Genomic DNA, 17,194 nt, shown 5'->3' on the forward strand with positions numbered 1-17,194 from the left:
GTGTCAACATCGTCCCGTATTTTGTCGGTCCTTTCGGCAAAAGTTGTGCTCAAAATTATCGTTCACTTGTGTTCAGGCTATCGGACACTTGATGGTTCTTTTTTGTCAAACCATTTTCTTTTCGGTTTCTTTTTTCTTAATCTCTATAAGACTACAATGGTTGGCATGTTGAATCAACCGTACTCAGGCCGAAATGAAAAACGCATCATTATTCCTTCGTTTTTACTCACTTTTTTTTTGTTGAACAATCAAAAGCGGAGAAAAGAAAGGAACACAACGTAGAAAATGTTAGGGAGTTGACACGCGGAGAGTTGTTCGCGTCACACGCTTTATAATTTCGATTTTTTTTCTTCTCTCGTCTCACTGTCGGATATATGGGATTAGCCGACAACCGTTTTTGAACAAAGGCATCGAAAATCGTGATCAGGCTAGCGGGGAGAGTGTGGAACGTAACCTTGAGAGCCATATAACAATAATCACATGAAGCCGAATGGAATGAGTAAACTTTAAACGGGTGACCGTGCAAGAAAAACGAAAATATTCACTTTGCTTGAATGGTGTACTCTTACTAACTCGTTTGCTTGCTGGCTCGTTCACTCGTGTCGGATATCCGGAGATTTAAAAAAAAGAGCTGGAGAGGGGGAAGCGCACGTAAAGACGCCAAACAAAGCCACGAGCATTAACTAGAACGAATGATCGAAAAAGTTTTTATGGACTTGAAAATTGAATGAAGGATTACGCGGCTGAACAAAGAGTGTTGTCCGCATTTTAAGTGAAAATGAGAACGGTGGAACGAGAAATTGATTTGGATGGGCCACCAAGAGTACAGAGGATTTGTTATTGATACAATATAATTTTTAGCACCATTGTAGTACTGAGTCATTTCATATTATATATATAACATACACACAAAAGGCACAACAATTTTTTCTCCTCGTTTTCTATATGAAATAGGAAACATACACACATTCGGTGCTTGTTTGCGTGAAATTCAATTTATAGAGATTTTGACAGATTATTTTGATTTATGATGATGGAAATGACGCACGAGAGCCGATCATGATTTCGTTCATAACATATCTTTTATATTGAGAGAAACCTGACTGCCAGCGACATCTATGTGCCTTTCAGGCGCAATGTATTGGTATATGTTTGACAGATTAGTCAAGAACCATTTCTAGCAAAGTTACAAACAAAAATCAGTTTGATATTTGGGGTATGGTTCATAATTTCGCCCATACGTTTCCTATCCGTGACCTTGTTATTTACCAAATACTTGAGACTCAAAATGAGCAATTATTCGAACATAAATTTTCAATCTGTACGCCATCAATTTTCCATTTCTGGGATGTGTTTGTATACAAAGTCCTACTCGTTTTTCTTAGATCTGTGCATCACCTCTCCAGCTGAATGAAATGACCTCAGAATATTATTGTGTCGAGTAGTTTCTATTCTCAGCAAAGTACTTTGTTTTGATCGAAAAGGTACCTCACACCAAAGTCAATTATTGGATTGTGCCCGTCATTGGACGCAATAACCAAAATAAATATGAGAATGCAATTAAAATTCAGCCAAGTATTTTTTCTCTTCGTTTCCGATCACATTTTCAACAAACAACACAATAATGTATTTAAAAAAAAGCATCTCTTTCTCAGCCATAATAATAATAATCATTATACATTCAGCTCTGTATCACCTTCACCGATGAACGTTCATTGTGCGCTAACAATGATTTCCAATTGATTGAATCGCTTTTGTTGTTGTCATAAGATAACACAAAATAAGAGAAAAAGAACAACAACAAACATTGAGAATGTATTCCGCAAATGTCATGTTTACCACCACCTCTTCGTTCCCTGTTTACTATTTACTTTGCCATTTCAAATGAGCACAAAACAAATCATCTCTTTCACTGAACTGATTATGCGATGTAATTTGTTATGTTTACTTTTCCATTTCGAAGTTAACAACACACCACCCGTTACAACATCAATGTTCTCGTGTTTTTTTTTGTTCCCGCATTCAATCAGCACGCATCAAAACATTGATTTTCAAGTTTTTTTTTTCTTCAGCTTTTGTACAACAATTGTTTTTTTTCTGCTTTTTTCGGTGATTTTTTCACGATAAAATCTGTTCGCCAATAGAAATTTCGCAAAATTTACATCATTATTTGACAATTTTTCTTGGAGCGAAAAAATATTTTGCAATCGCTCAAAACTGTTGTGGTGACAGTCAACAAATTGGTGATAATGTTTAGCAAGTGAGGCGTGCATAAAAATTGACAAGCAACATCCTTGTTTGTGTCAGAAATAAAAATCCATCAAAATTGACATGAGATAGCGATGACACGATGGCGTTTGTACCGATGCCCAAAGTCATTTACCATGATGAATCAAATGAAATTCCAAACGAGCCATTCAAGCTTGATTCCTTTGGAATCAACCGAAAAATATCAATTAAAATAATTACAGTACAGTACAGTAGTGGTTTTGGCGAGCGGACGCGCGCGTGCGCGTCCTGGAATGACTGTTTGTGATCGATTATAACATTGTGTCACATAGAGTTAACGCCTGAGTAGTTTTGACCAATGCGGCAAAGCCGGAAATGAGGCTCAATTCATCATAAGCCGCATCATATTTCAAATGGCACGCAAACATACATACACAAATTACCGCCGATAAGCGATTCCATTTTTCATTAATTCGGAATGCCGAGCATTCATTTGCAGCGCCACACACATTTTAATGCATATATGCCTGATTAATTCCATTAATTAACTCGAATCCACTTCTGGTGCTGGTTGATTTCAATCTGTCCGACTTAACTCGTGGCGCATTTATGTTATGGTAAACTATGGGCATACGTAGTAGTTCCAAAAAGAATCGTATTAATTTAGATTCTTGATAATCAATCTATCCGACAACGGCGACGACGGCGATAGTGGTAGTGGTAATGGCAATGGCACCATTTGTTGACAACTGGTCTAACGTAAAATGGTCAAGATGAAGTGGGGCAGCATCAATTGAACGTCACTTCTACATATCGTAACTGTGTTGTGGTGTGTGCACCATCGGAAATGTCTTTGAATTCATTTCGAAATTAAGCTAAGTACACAGTTCCTCGTGAAATGAAAAAATTTCTCCGGTGAAATTTTTACAGGTGATATTTGTATGGTGTTTTTTATTTTCGAGTTGCAAGCATAATGATTTTTGATGTATGAAACAGTTAACTCCCTTCAATATCAACACAACACATGAACAAATTTGAATTTTGAATTCATTCTTGAATTTATTTTGATCTTTCTTATTTTTTCACGGCCGTGAAAAAAATTTCGCGTACATTTTGCACGCGAAATATTTTTCACGACCGTGAAAAAAATTTGTTTAGACAAAACACATAGAAGAATGAACTCAAAAACCAAATTTGTTCATGTGTCGTGTTGATATTGGAATGAGTTAGCTGATTTATACATCAAAAATCATTATGCTTGCAATTCGAAAATAAAAAACACCATAAAAATATCACCTGTGAAAATTTCACCGGAGAAATTTTTTCATTTCACAAGGAACTATGTACTTAGCTTTATAATAAATCACTACCACCAAATGACATTGAGCATGAACGCTCTCTCTCTCTCCTTCTCTCTCTCTCTCTCTCTCTCTCTCTCTTTCTCTCTGTCATTGCGTGCGTGCTACTATGGGATTTGTTAGTGTCCAACTGTCGCTCTATCTACAGATGCTGCCGTTTAACCAATGTAGTAAATTTTTATGTGCAAAGAAATTAAATTTATGCATTAAGCGTTGAGCTAATGAAAACGGATGTAAAGCACGAAGCCGAAAAAGAAGTCAATTACATTCGGAATCAGTAATAAATGAGCGGTATAGTTAGCGAGCGAGTGGTGAGAGCTCGCGCATTCCCACATATAGAGAGATAACGTGAGCCAATGCATTTGACCATCACAAATTCCAATGTTTCAGTTGGTAATTTATCTATAGAAAGAGCAGCCACAACAAAACTTTCCATGTGTATGCATGTATGTGTCTCGATAGTTTCGTTACGAATTTATTTGATGACTTGCTAGCGGGAAATTCATTGCGTTTGCCGTTCAATAGCAACTTTCTATTAGAAAGTCCGATTAAGAAACAAAAATGTTCATTACGAACAAGCAATTGCATTCGAAGGAACAACGCAAAGTTTCACATTAAAAGTGTAAGAGCTAGTGTACATGTAGCGAAAGCAACAAATCACTGTTCGGTTTCTTTTTCCTTTCGGGCAATTTGTGGCTTTCGATACTCTTTTCAGTTGGGAAAATTGAAATAATCATATCGATAGACATTTCATTGCGTGAACACGTCGTCATTGTGTAAAAGAGAAAAGCGAAAGCCATGGAACAATGAAATGTGTAAGATTTCAGTCATCAAGAAAAAATGCTGGGTAAGCATAATTTCGACTTGTTTGTGTGTCTCAATGTGATGGCTCACACTACAGATGGAGCGAACGAAAAGAAAAACTAAGCAAGTCAAAAGAAAAATTGCACACAAGTGTGTTGTAAGAAATGGCCTCAGATTAGGTTGTTTCGTTCGATTGAGAGGTGGTTACAGTAATGATGATTTGTGTTTCGATCCGCAACGCTCAAAGCGTATGGAGCTTGGAATTTATGGACTATTATTGCGATTTTCTTTTTGCACTCGTGTACCAAGTATCGAAGCCAGCAAGCAAGCAATCGAACAGGACCATGAGGACGGGGGGCATCGAGCCTGCTGTCTTGTTACTACATGGTGCTTTTGTTTTTGGCACTTATTCTTTTATACGCTTGTTATTGATATTTAACAAAGAGTAAATACATTTCGCCTTTATTGATCGTTCAGTTTTCTTTTCTTTTTCCTTCATTCGCCTTCGTTCGTCGCTTTTTTTTCTTGCTGCCACGATGCGGGCACCAATACTATGAACATACAATGGTTTTTCTATTCGTTTTCCACGCCAATATAATTCTCCTTGGACCACGTTGCAATTTTATGTGTTTTTCTACGGTATATATGTCGATATCAGACTCAGCACAAATTTTGTTTCGGTTTCGAAATGGATGAAGGGTGAAGAGAAAAATCGATGATTCGGATTATTCCTCGACAGAAGAAAACGATAACATTGTGTAAAACATAGCGACTGTTTAACATTTTCACAATGGAAAATTGTATACACACACAGCTTGGATTAGCTAGTGTCATAGAGTAAAACAAAAATTCTCAACTCAATTTTTGTGTTAATTTGTTATTCAAATTTGAGAATAATTTAACTCACAACAACCGAAAACATCCTAAAAATAAGTTTAATCTCACGTATTTCAATTCCATGCCAGATCGAACACAATGGAAATTGTGTGTTGGGAAAAGGTTCGCGCGTGCAAAAAGCATCCAGCTAAAAAGTCTCCTCTGAAAAGGAGCACGAGAGCACAAACGGTACTTATACGGTCAGTCAACCTATAGGTCAATCAGCCGCTGACACTCTCAAAGTCATTGGGGCCACAAAATGGGTCAAAACTTCCGTGTACTAGGGGATTTCGAATTAGATATAATAGAGAAAAATTGTAGAGAGATTCTGCCTGTGGCATATTGATATTAAGCACATAGTCAACCCACACCCAAATACACACACCAAATCACACGCAGAGAAAAAAAAATCAAAAGTAAAAGAGACGAAGAGAAAAGAAAAAAGAAGAAGTAGTAGGAGGAGGATGAAAGGAGGTAAAAATCCTCTTAATAAACGATAATATGTAACTCTATCGTTTATGGTGAAAGCACATAATCGAATAGAACAGAAACTAAGCGATATTTATGTATATAACTCAATGTAAACGTAGAAAGAAAGAAAGAAAAGAATCAAATAATAATTTATGTTTTATTCATAAAATCATCACACACACACAATCACACAGAAAGCAAGCGAAAGTGATGGAGCGAGAGACGAATTGTGCGAATTCAATGGAAAATCTCGTACCGTTTTTCTCCGTTTCATTTCATCTGACTTGTGGGAATTGCGATTGAGAGATTGTTCATGATTTCATTTTAAGCACACAAAGTATCCAAATGCTCAATATATTTCGATGGACTTGACACATAACTTTGTTTTAGTACCATTTGCTCTAGAAAAAGTTCAAAAGTTCTATAATAAATACATGAAGCTTTGATTTTTGATTTAGTGCATTCTGAACTTTTTCTAGTACAAATGGTACTAAAATGGATTTTAGTGCCAAATTTCATATTGCGGTTCTAAAAGTTAGAACCATCGTGTTTACTGTGCGTTTTACTAATCTCTCTCACACACTCTCTTCCTCTCTCTTTTTGTCGTTTTCATAAATATTCAGGTTTCAAGTTGAGAAACCTCATTCAAACAATATTGGATGACTAAATTTTATATGGATGAAAAGTCCGGTATTTCTTGGTTTGAATACTTCAACTTTCACATAGCAACTTGCTCGAATAGAGCAAAACAGTGTAAAAAATTCAAAAACTTTCCTGATTTGAGTGATGCACTACCGAATGAGCTTGATTCCATCAAGTGGACTATTTCACATTTCTCAGCATCAGAGCAGCAATTTCATCGGTTTTGTTTCATTTTTCTTTCATTTTCTACTGTGATTCGTTGTCCATTTAAATTAGAAGATTCATACGAAATTGCAATTTCGTATGGATGCAAATGTGTACATTATTTCTATTCATAAATGATAAAATGATAAAAAATCGTATGGTATTCAGTGGACCAAAATCATTAGATTTTAATAATAAATAAAATGAAAATATACCTCCCTCCCTCCCACCAACTCCCTCACAACACTTATGATTCGTAGTTATGCAGATAGCAAACAGAGAAAAGGGATGAAAAATGGCACATGCATTCAACAACTGTTTCACCATATTCTGGCAAAAGCATATTTATAGATGCACCACATGCAATCAAATAGAAAATGACGAAGCAAATGTGTCAGTGTACCAATTAATATATTTATAGAAAGCGTTCATCCATCAGGGTGTTTCAAACAGAGCATACACCGAAATGCAACGTTCGAACACACACGGCGGCGATGACGACGACGGAACAATGAAAAATTGGACAGGAAAGTGAAAATGCCATGCATGCAAGTCTACTTCTACTTCTGCTGTGTACGAACACGAGCAGGAGTCGCAGAACCAGTGTGCAACAGGCAACTGTACAAAATGTAATCATTTTATTTTATTTTTAGGTGATATATAGAGTGTTACGGCACCATCCCCGTAATAGCGCACTGTTTGCACACACACACACACACACACACACACACACGTCCCCATGAATGAATGAATGGGGCACTTCAAAAACCTGTCATTATAATTAAATTGCATGTTTCCATACATATTAAAATATTTAAGTAACAAATTGCAAAATGCTAAAAATATATTTAATTATGGAATTACTGTTCAGTGTTCAGTAAGCCGGAAATAGGATTTAGCAAACAGAAAATGACAAGTATAAAATTCAAACACGCCCTCACACGAAAAGGCATACAATTTCCATTTGAGCTGTTTTTAATGGTTTCAATAGAATTGCTTCTTCATCATCTGCCACAAATCATTTGCACTGATATAAAATCCACGGTGTGGATTCAACAAAAACCCACAACAATAACAAAAAATCATATTTTCAAAATAAAAACAAAAAAAGTCCTGAGCCATTTAAATTGCATAAATTTACCACACATTTATAGTATATATTTAGCCCATTTAACTGTAATTCAATGCAGCACATGTTCAAATACAAAACTATATTTAATAATACTGGTGTCATATAGGTAATTTGCAGCCCTGCAACACTATTCGTTCGTTCACCGTTCCGTTCCGTTCCACTGTAGTTCACAGTAAATTGATTGACGAATAATAAATTGAATTAGCAATTATTCAAACTGAATATATTCCCAATGTCCAATTGAACACAATGAGCATATAGACATGCATTTTATAAGCCCAATAAGGAAGAGAAAAAAAAATGTTCCAATTTAGATCAATTAACAAAATATATTGAAGTTTAGTAAATTTTCTATAAATTCATTTTAAGTGATATTCAAAACTGCACACACACAGAGGAGACACAGTCACACTAACACAGTCTAAGAGAATTCATCCCCAATGTTTATGATTCATTTAGAGAATAAAATTGTACATTTCATTTAGCGTTATGAACACGTGTTGTAATTTCGGAATTGTCGGCCCAAAATTCAACAACATCGTAAAGAAGAAAATAAAAAGAGCACATAAAGAATTTAAACATTCACATTCGAATCAAGAGCACCATTGCACTTCAATATAATTATTCAATGAATTATCATTCGTTGCGATTTCTACAGTTCTTCTCAAAATAAACTCTTTCACACAAAATATATTTAACAAATTATCACATGAACGAATCAAATGATTGCGAATCAATTAATTGCATTTGAAAAATGGATAATATCCATTGGATATATTACTTAATAAATGGTTCAATAATAATTTTTTAGGGGAAATTAAATCAAAATTAAATTTATTTTATGTTATATTGAGAGACAAAAAAAAACCCAACAACAATCAAACATTGTAGATTGGCAAACTCTATTACACAAAGTATGCCGTTTGAGAATTTCAGAATAAGCCTAATTATTTTACAAAATTAAACTAAAACAAAAACAAAAATCGTGTTGATACTAATGATGAATGAAATGAAGATGGAAAGAATCAACTGTCAATTAAGAACACGATATTTATTAAAATAATATCAAATTATAGCAAATACTCTAGTGCATGCACGTATTATTTAGATCTTATGCTCGTCATTCACCGACGTTCTCATAATTGAACCCGTGCGCATAAAAACGACTTATAAAAACGTCATCGAACAAAGCGAAACACCTATTTGTTACTCGTTCAATTCGGAACAAATTGTACACTGGTATGTTACGCCGACAAATCTATGTTATGCTCACGGGATCAATTCACCCATACAAATCTAATAAAAATGTATTACAAATAAAATGAAATTATACAATCCAAATAGAATGTTTGGCGCGTTTTTTCTCAACGTTTTTCTTTCATTTCTCAAAAGAAGCACAAAATTTCATGTGTTGTTGGATTTAAAATTTCCAATTGAGTTTACACAAGCTCGTTTGGCAAACATATTTCATTTCAAATGAATGTCATTTTTATTGACGATTTGAAAATTCAAAGGAAGATCAGCAATGAGCCATGAATCATTTGCACTACGCCAATTACACGATAAAAAGAATAAATTTCCAGATTATTCGGTTCAATTTGGTTGAGGTAAGTCATCGCTTTCAAAACCGCCGCCTTTCCAAACTGACAAAGCCGATGAGTGTTTACAGTCCCCGCCACCAGGTTAAACACTTTCAACACTGTCAAGAATTATCTGTATATGTTTGTTTACAATACGAAGACTCTCTATTTTTGCTGCTGTTCGTACACAGCATCGTACACAGTTTGTATTGTGAAGTATTTGCAAAAGGTCGGTACTCCGGTGTTTTTTTTATATCGTTTCAGAAATTATTTTTTAACCAGTTCTTTGTGTTCAGTTGTATTATTATCAATTTGGAGCAGCCTTTTTTTGTGTGGTAAAATTCAACTTACATAATCTGTTATTGTTACAAGAAAAAACTCTAAAACTCTGTTGAAATGCAGTGATAATTTTGTTTTTCTCAATGAACAAACGCGACTCGTCTCGTTGTGTCGACGTCTCACCGAAAAATTCGACTCGGGTCAATGAACGATTTAACGCAGTTTTTTTATGATTCTCACCAATACATAAAGAAGTGGTCAAAAACTTGTTTGTCGTCACGCAGATAAGGAATAAGAATGAGAAATGCCAAAAAACAACGAATTCACAAACACAAAGAACACAAGAAACAAAAAAAAACATGAAGCAATCAAGAGGAGGTTGCCCTCTTATGTGATGACTTATCTTTATTGTTTCGATTTTCACCAAACCAATGCAGTCAAATAGACTGATGAAAAAAAATGGGAGAAAGAGAGAGCAAAAAAGCAACGCACTTATCAATTTATTGTTCGCTCATCAAAAACATTTCAACTCGTTTCAGTATTGACTCAGTTGTGCTCACAACGACAAGATGCGTCTTGTTATTTTGGATAGTTCCGATCGCGTTGGCGAATGGGCGGCTAAATATGTGCTCAAACGTATAAGAGATTTTAACCCGGGACCAGACAAGTATGACTTATCATTTCTTTTTTCATTTTTCTCATGATTTTTTAATCCGTTTCCATTGGGGCAGGTATTTTGTGCTTGGTTTACCAACAGGAAGTACTCCGTTGGGAATGTACCGAAAACTTGTCGAATATCATAAAAACGGAAAAGTTTCATTCAAATATGTTAAGACTTTCAATATGGATGAATATGCAAGTGAGCAATTTGTGAACCATTTTTTTGGGGGAATTTTTCCATACAATTTTCCTGAACTTATTAATAAAATGTTTGATAGATTTGCCTCGTGATCACCCGGAGAGCTACCACTATTTTATGTGGCACAACTTTTTCAAGCACATCGATATTGAACCAGAAAATGCACACATTTTGGATGGCAACGCACCCGACTTGAAGCTTGAGTGTGAAAACTATGAGAAAAAGATTAAAGAAGCTGGCGGAGTTGAACTGTTTATCGGCGGTATTGGTCCGGATGGGCACATAGCTTTTAACGAACCTGGCTCTTCTTTAGTATCACGCACGAGAGTTAAGACACTTGCCCAAGACACACTTGAAGGTTGGTTGATTCATTTTTCTTTTTTTTCCCCTAAAGACAAAAATGAACAAAAAAAGGTTTGGGTTTTGCAAATGCGAGAAATAATTGTGGAAAAATTCAATTTCAGCAAATGCTCGCTTCTTTGAAAATGACATGTCGAAAGTACCAAAGGAAGCGCTAACTGTAGGCGTTGGTACAGTTATGGATGCAAGAGAGGTAAAATGCGAGAGAAGGTATATAAAATTCAATCGCTCAAATTGTCGATTTTTTAGGTAATGATTCTGATTACCGGTGCACACAAGTCGTTTGCACTGTATAAGGCGATTGAAGAAGGTGTCAATCACATGTGGACTGTGTCTGCCTTCCAACAACATCCGAAAACGTTGATGCTTTGTGACGAAGATGCCACATTGGAACTACGGGTCAAAACCGTAAAATATTTCAAGGTAAAGTGACTGTTCTACATGCTATTCTTATCGCTTCTATCTATCTCACTTGTTTCACTCACTCGCATGTATATAGTTTTGCAAATATGGTGCAAATATTTCAAATTTTCCTTATGGGAATGCACATTACACACACTCAATCTATAAAATTGCTTTTCGCACTAAAACTTAAGCCGTAAATCAAGACATTAACCACAGAATTGCGAAATTGATTAGGTTTTACCACAGTAACGTCACAATCAATCAATGGCAATAATAGCTTAATCAACCAAAGATGCGAAACTGTGTTTTTGCAGTGGCTGTTCAAAATCAGGGGTAAAAGATTATTAGTAGTGCCTGTTATTACTCTAAACATCCTACTTTCTCCTTCGGAATGGTTTTTACTAACAAATTTGACTTCTTCAAACTAATACACTCAATTCTATGTAAAGCATGGAGTGGTGATGGGTCATCACTGATGGCTAATTCGTTTACATCATCAATTTGACTGAGACCATTCTCTAATTCCCAGGGACTGAGTGAAGTTCATGAAAAACTGATCGAAAACGCAATTTGATTGATTTCAATCCTGACCGAGCATTCCGAGTCTATGCCAGATGCCATGTCGTTTTTCTCTAGCTCATGGAAAAACACTATTCGCGGATACTTTTATTTTGAACATTATACACACACATACATCACATCAACACACACCATTTAACAAGACAACTCTTACTAAATGAATTTACTTAAATTTTTCCACAGGGATTAATGGAATTACATTCCAAATTGATAGCCGATACACCATAAAATACAATTTTTTATAACTTCCAAAAAATTAGTTTCTGTATATTTCCCATAGCTTAGCTGGAGCTAAGTAATAAATTTGAACGTTCAAAATCGATAGAAATATTTAGTATCTGTACTGTGAATCAATAAAAAAAAACTATATTGAAAATGGATGAAAATCTTTAAAGTCTTTATATTCTCTTGTATTTCTTACATTGGTTTTTGCTTTCGCGAGTTTCGACGACAGTATGTGTCGTATATAAAATAAAAAAACATTAAAAACACTATAAAGCTGCTGATGATGTAAATAAAGATCACTGTATGTTCGCTTGGCATGTCACATTTTGAAACAGCATATTCATCGTTGGAAAATTCCGCCTGAAATGATGACACAATCAAATATTTTTCATCGAAAAAATTTCAATTTTTCCATTTTGTCTTACCAAAAGAAAACTGGGGCTTCGTTTATTTCGCCAGCTGAATGAAGCGATTGTAAATTCCTCCACATTCCACGTATTGTACGAGCGACAATAATGATGCGAGTGACCACAGAATGAAACAGCTGGATTCAGAGCCTTGCCAAGGAATTGAGTGGCGTCTTTGGACAAAACCTCCCAATCTTCACGGTACGCTTCTATTTGCGGAGAATCGTGCTCTACACACACTTCATCGGATTCACGGTAAGTAGGGAAGTGTTGCAAAAGAATGGGACGTGCATAAAACGGTAATTTATCAGTCATTCTTCTGCAGGTGCTCGAATTGGAACTGTCCTTTGCACAATTCAAACGTTGTGATATACGTCTAATTTCTTGTTCAGCCTCCGCACAGAAGTAGCACCCATCACGAGATAGCGTCATTGAGTTCACAAGCACAAAGTGACTATCTTTTATTGTAATCAACGTATTTTGACTCTCTTTAAACGCTTTTTTAAAACGGTCCACCACATACGGATGCAATCTGGAATTGAAATTTAAAATGGAAAAATCGTTTCGTTAGATAAATGTTTCGGATAAATTCCGTTTTGCAATGAGTCATACTTCAGTTTTGAAGATAAAGTTTTAAATATAAAAGAAATCTGGTTTCAAAATTCATAGTAAACGAAATAAACCTGTAATGAAATCCAACATCATGATTTCCAACAGCACTGTAGACTTTCATGTTCGACGGTGTGTAAAAGATGTCATGAAATCGCATCAAATACGCCTCGAAACGTTCACCATCAACATATTGGCCTTCATCAAACACATCACCTGTTTATACAATGTACATGGATTTTCATATGTCATACATTTTTTTTTCGAAGACGTTTGTTTCATTTTTTTTTTCTTACCCAAAATGAAGACCACATTTGGTTGATGCAACCAAATTGTAGCATGAAATGCCCGTCGCATTTGCCACTCACGACGCAACTTATCGAACCAATGTCCCCTGAATGGTCCCAGCAAATGAGTGTCAGCCAGCAGCATCGCTCGGACGGAATCGTTAAATTTCGATGGCCATTGACACTAATGCAGAAAAAAAACGGTTTAGTGTTTCGAATTGTCCAGAATTTAAATAAGATATCGAGCACTATCTCACCTGGTTCAATACTAAGAAGTAGACAAAAAACTCATTGAATAAAAAAACTGCACCAAATACTAATGCTATTAGATATATCACTGTTTTAGACTCCATTTCTTTCTTAGTTTCGAAATTCAGAAGTAATTTTCGAAATAACAATCGGTTCAATTAGGAAGAACCAGAAAATCAAAGCATTTAGACTTGAATGCACAATCTTTGACTTGCAAATAATGACTAACAATTTATTTTTCGAGGAGCTGCGTCGTGAAACATTACTTGAATTTATCGCGAAAAATGTTCTTAATTCGTCAAATGTTTCAAAAATTCGATAACTTTTATCGGTTTCTTATCAAATTCGATCAATGTCATCATTCAGTTACGTAATTTTCGGAGTTTTGAATTTATCGACATCACAAAGGGACCGTTGAAATCAACGCTAGCTTAGTTTTTTTTGTAAAGATAAAACTTTACTTCTTTTTTTTATTCGTAAACATTTTGTTTATATTTTCCCGGCTAAGATTCCGCAATTCACTACGAGATTCGTGTTGGAGCAGCTGCTTCCAAACGATTTTGTTTTGACAATTCAAACGTCAACACTTGACGTTCCAATGCGACCATTGTATGTGTGTGCGTTGATGTGTCGATAACGGAGATTCGCATTAGTTAAACAGTGGTGTACGTGACCTGTCATGCTTTAAATGATCTTGCATGGTTTACATTCTATTGTGTGCTCGCCAATTTGGAGAAACGTAACGAGAAAAACGCGAGCGACAGTTGTTTCTATTTGTGAAAGTTTGCTAGAAAAAATTGATGAAAATCAATCGAATTGTTTTTTATATGAAATTGTAACAGACAAGTGAATTGTAAAACGGTTGAGCTATGGATGAGAATGTGAATTCCACTGAAAAAACGGACGTTGTTATAGTGAAAGCAAAACCAGTACGTCGTGTGTACAAAGGCACGGGAAGGTCTCGAACGATAAACAAAATTCCACAATCGATTTTAGAGGATCCACAGATTAACGAAGCGATTGAAGCGCTGCCAAAGAATTACAACTTTGAAATTCACAAAACGATATGGAGAGTGAGAGAGCTAAAGGCGAAACGAGTGGCATTGCAATTGCCAGAAGGTACATGAGGGGACTTTTTTTTCAAAAGAAAGATGAGTAAAAAGTGTGAATTGAATGTTCTAATTGTTGGATTTTGTCAATGGTTTTAGGTTTGTTGCTGTTTTCGATGGTCATCAGTGACATTATAGAACGATTTACCGAAGCAGATACAGTTATTATGGGTGACGTAAGTTACAAACCCTTGTCTACGCTGTTCATTATGTATTCAACATGTTTTTTTTTTCATTTCTAGGTGACATACGGTGCTTGTTGTATTGACGATTTTACAGCAAAGGCTTTGGGTGCTGATTTGCTCGTACACTACGGTCACAGTTGCCTGATTCCAATTGACCAAACGACCGAGATGAAAGTGTTGTACGTTTTCGTTGACATCAAAATTGACACGATGCACTTTATCGAAAGTGTCAAATTGAACTTTCCATCGTCGAAACGCCTCGCATTCGTCAGTACAATTCAATTCGTAGCCACAATGCACGCTGCAGCTAAAGAGCTTCGTGAAGCTGGTTACGATGTTCAAGTGCCACAGTCAAAACCACTAAGCCCTGGAGAAATTTTGGGTTGCACATCGCCTCGATTGCCAAAAGACATAACGCTTATCTACTTGGGCGACGGTCGATTCCATTTAGAATCAGCGATGATTGCCAATCCAACATTAGAAGCATACAAATATGACCCTTATGAGAAAAAATTCACAGAAGAACACTATGACCACCTGGAAATGCGAAAGAACCGAAAACAAGCCATCGATCGGGCTACACACGCAAAGAAATTCGGGCTGATACTAGGCACACTCGGTCGACAGGGATCGACAAAGGTCATGAAATACATCGAGGAACGAATAGCCCATCACAATAAAAAATCATCATTGATTTTGCTCTCTGAAATATTCCCGGCCAAATTGGAACTATTCAAAGATATCGATGCATTCGTTCAGGTCGCTTGTCCACGTCTCTCAATTGACTGGGGCACCGCTTTTTCCAAACCAGTGCTGACACCATACGAATTATCTGTGGCGTTGGGTGACGCCAAATGGCAAATCACATCGGAGACTAAAGTCACCGAAAACGAAGCATATCCAATGGACTTTTACGCATCAAAGAGCTTGGGCTATTGGACACCAAACCACAAGCCCGAAGAAGGATGCGACGGCCAAAACTTTGGCAAAAATTGCTGTGGCAGGTGTAAAGACAATACAGACCAAGTTAACAACATCAAACCCGTAGTAATCGAACTCGTTTCTTAGGAATACTTTTTCTATTTTGCTGAAATACCAGTTTTCATGCATTTTTAGCTCTATCAAAAAGAATATTTATGTTTATAACGTTAGGGCATTTTGTTTGTAATTTGGAATAAAAAGTGAAACACGCATAACATAAGAACAAAACCGATCTGTTGTCATTCATTTCTAATCAAAGTGATAAGAGAAAAGTGCAAAAACTTTGACTTCATTTTGTGTTGTGGGTAAGGTGTTGTTTTTTTTCTATTAATTTTCTTGATGAAACAAAATTGAACGTAATCGAAGCATGTTTATTAATTGATAAGCTGGGTTTTTCTATGCAAACGCATTATACTTGGAATCTCTATAATAATAAGATTGACTATAAATGCCATCGATTCGTTTTAAAGAGTAATCAGTCGTCAGAATTGAATTCAGTAAATCAATAAATTCTACCTTTTTAAAAGAAGCGATAAATTTGTATCAAAATATGAATTTAAAACTAAACATCATCTTTTTCTTGGTTACTGCGACACTTATTATCAGTGGTAGGTTAAATCAACATGGAATGAAGGAAAAAGATTAAAAGTAAAATGTTATTAATTTTTGTTATTCAATTTCCAACCATTGTTGCCACGTTTAATGTTCTTGTTCCATTTGAATTACAGTTTTGACAGACTTTAATTTTGATTGTAATCACTTGGTGGCAGATGTCAGAAATCGTGTGGTGGCTTGTCGCCATAGACCTCAAGGTATTTGCCTCCATAGTAAAAAGTGTTGTGAATGTGCTTGAAAATAAAATGACATAATTTGAATCAGAGTCTCCGTAAACAATCGTATGAAAATAATCTGTAAGAAAATCATATTCGGATACTGATAAGACTCATCATAAATGCACTCGATTCGTTTTGACGTGTAGCCAGTCAATAATTGCGTATTCATTAGATCGAACGACTCTGCTTTTCTAGAAGAAGTAATAGTATCAAAAATGTATTTAAAATTCAACATCATCTTTTTATTGGTTGCTACGATGCCTGTAGCTAATGGTATGTTAAACTTCATTCATTTTCAGTACTTGTTGGTCTGTTAAATAATAATCCCATTTAATTTGGATTGCAGTTTTTGCAAGTGGAATCCTAGGCAGTCCATGTCCACATACTCCTCATACCTTATGTATGCCATCGTGTGATGAATGTTATACAGAATACGGTAGTGGGTCTTGCTTTGGAGGCGATATATGTTGTATTTTAAAAAGAAATTGTCTTGGATAAGTTCCGATTGCTTGGACTAATTTGAATGTGCCG

The 17,194-nt window shown here is 35.7% G+C and overlaps 3 protein-coding genes across 6 annotated transcripts; 2 read left to right on the forward strand and 1 right to left on the reverse strand.

Annotated features, from left to right (window-relative positions):
* Positions 1-9,452: 9,452 nt before the first annotated feature.
* LOC129567089 (glucosamine-6-phosphate isomerase) lies at positions 9,453-12,153 on the forward strand. 4 transcript variants are annotated; one of them, XM_055443663.1, is made up of 8 exons: positions 9,507-9,525; positions 9,593-9,631; positions 10,115-10,242; positions 10,307-10,434; positions 10,514-10,792; positions 10,899-10,987; positions 11,044-11,217; positions 11,729-12,078. In XM_055443663.1, the coding sequence occupies exons 3-8, from the start codon at positions 10,145-10,147 to the stop codon at positions 11,771-11,773; spliced, it is 813 nt and encodes a 270-aa protein (XP_055299638.1). In that variant the 5' UTR covers positions 9,507-9,525; positions 9,593-9,631; positions 10,115-10,144; the 3' UTR covers positions 11,774-12,078. The 4 variants fall into 4 exon arrangements, with proteins under 4 accessions (XP_055299639.1, XP_055299637.1, XP_055299636.1 ...); XM_055443664.1 differs by lacking the exon at positions 9,593-9,631 and having other exon boundaries at positions 9,453-9,525; XM_055443662.1 differs by having other exon boundaries at positions 9,477-9,631; positions 11,962-12,153.
* LOC129567088 (metallophosphoesterase 1 homolog) lies at positions 12,148-14,132 on the reverse strand. The gene is made up of 5 exons (XM_055443660.1): positions 13,564-14,132; positions 13,316-13,490; positions 13,094-13,235; positions 12,429-12,942; positions 12,148-12,363 (listed from the first exon to the last, which is right to left on the reverse strand). Exons 1-5 carry the CDS (start codon positions 13,657-13,659, stop codon positions 12,196-12,198), a joined length of 1,095 nt encoding a protein of 364 aa, XP_055299635.1. The 5' UTR covers positions 13,660-14,132; the 3' UTR covers positions 12,148-12,195.
* Positions 14,133-14,196: 64 nt separating this feature from the next.
* On the forward strand, positions 14,197-16,058 carry LOC129567087 (2-(3-amino-3-carboxypropyl)histidine synthase subunit 1). Its single transcript, XM_055443658.1, has 3 exons — positions 14,197-14,674; positions 14,764-14,840; positions 14,907-16,058. Exons 1-3 carry the CDS (start codon positions 14,425-14,427, stop codon positions 15,915-15,917), a joined length of 1,338 nt encoding a protein of 445 aa, XP_055299633.1. The 5' UTR covers positions 14,197-14,424; the 3' UTR covers positions 15,918-16,058.
* Positions 16,059-17,194: the final 1,136 nt, after the last annotated feature.

This window comes from Sitodiplosis mosellana, unplaced genomic scaffold (assembly GCF_009176505.1).
Source record: "Sitodiplosis mosellana isolate CC-2019 unplaced genomic scaffold, AAFC_SMos_1.0 Smas_scaffold_5, whole genome shotgun sequence".
Classification (NCBI taxonomy): Eukaryota; Metazoa; Arthropoda; class Insecta; order Diptera; family Cecidomyiidae; genus Sitodiplosis; species Sitodiplosis mosellana.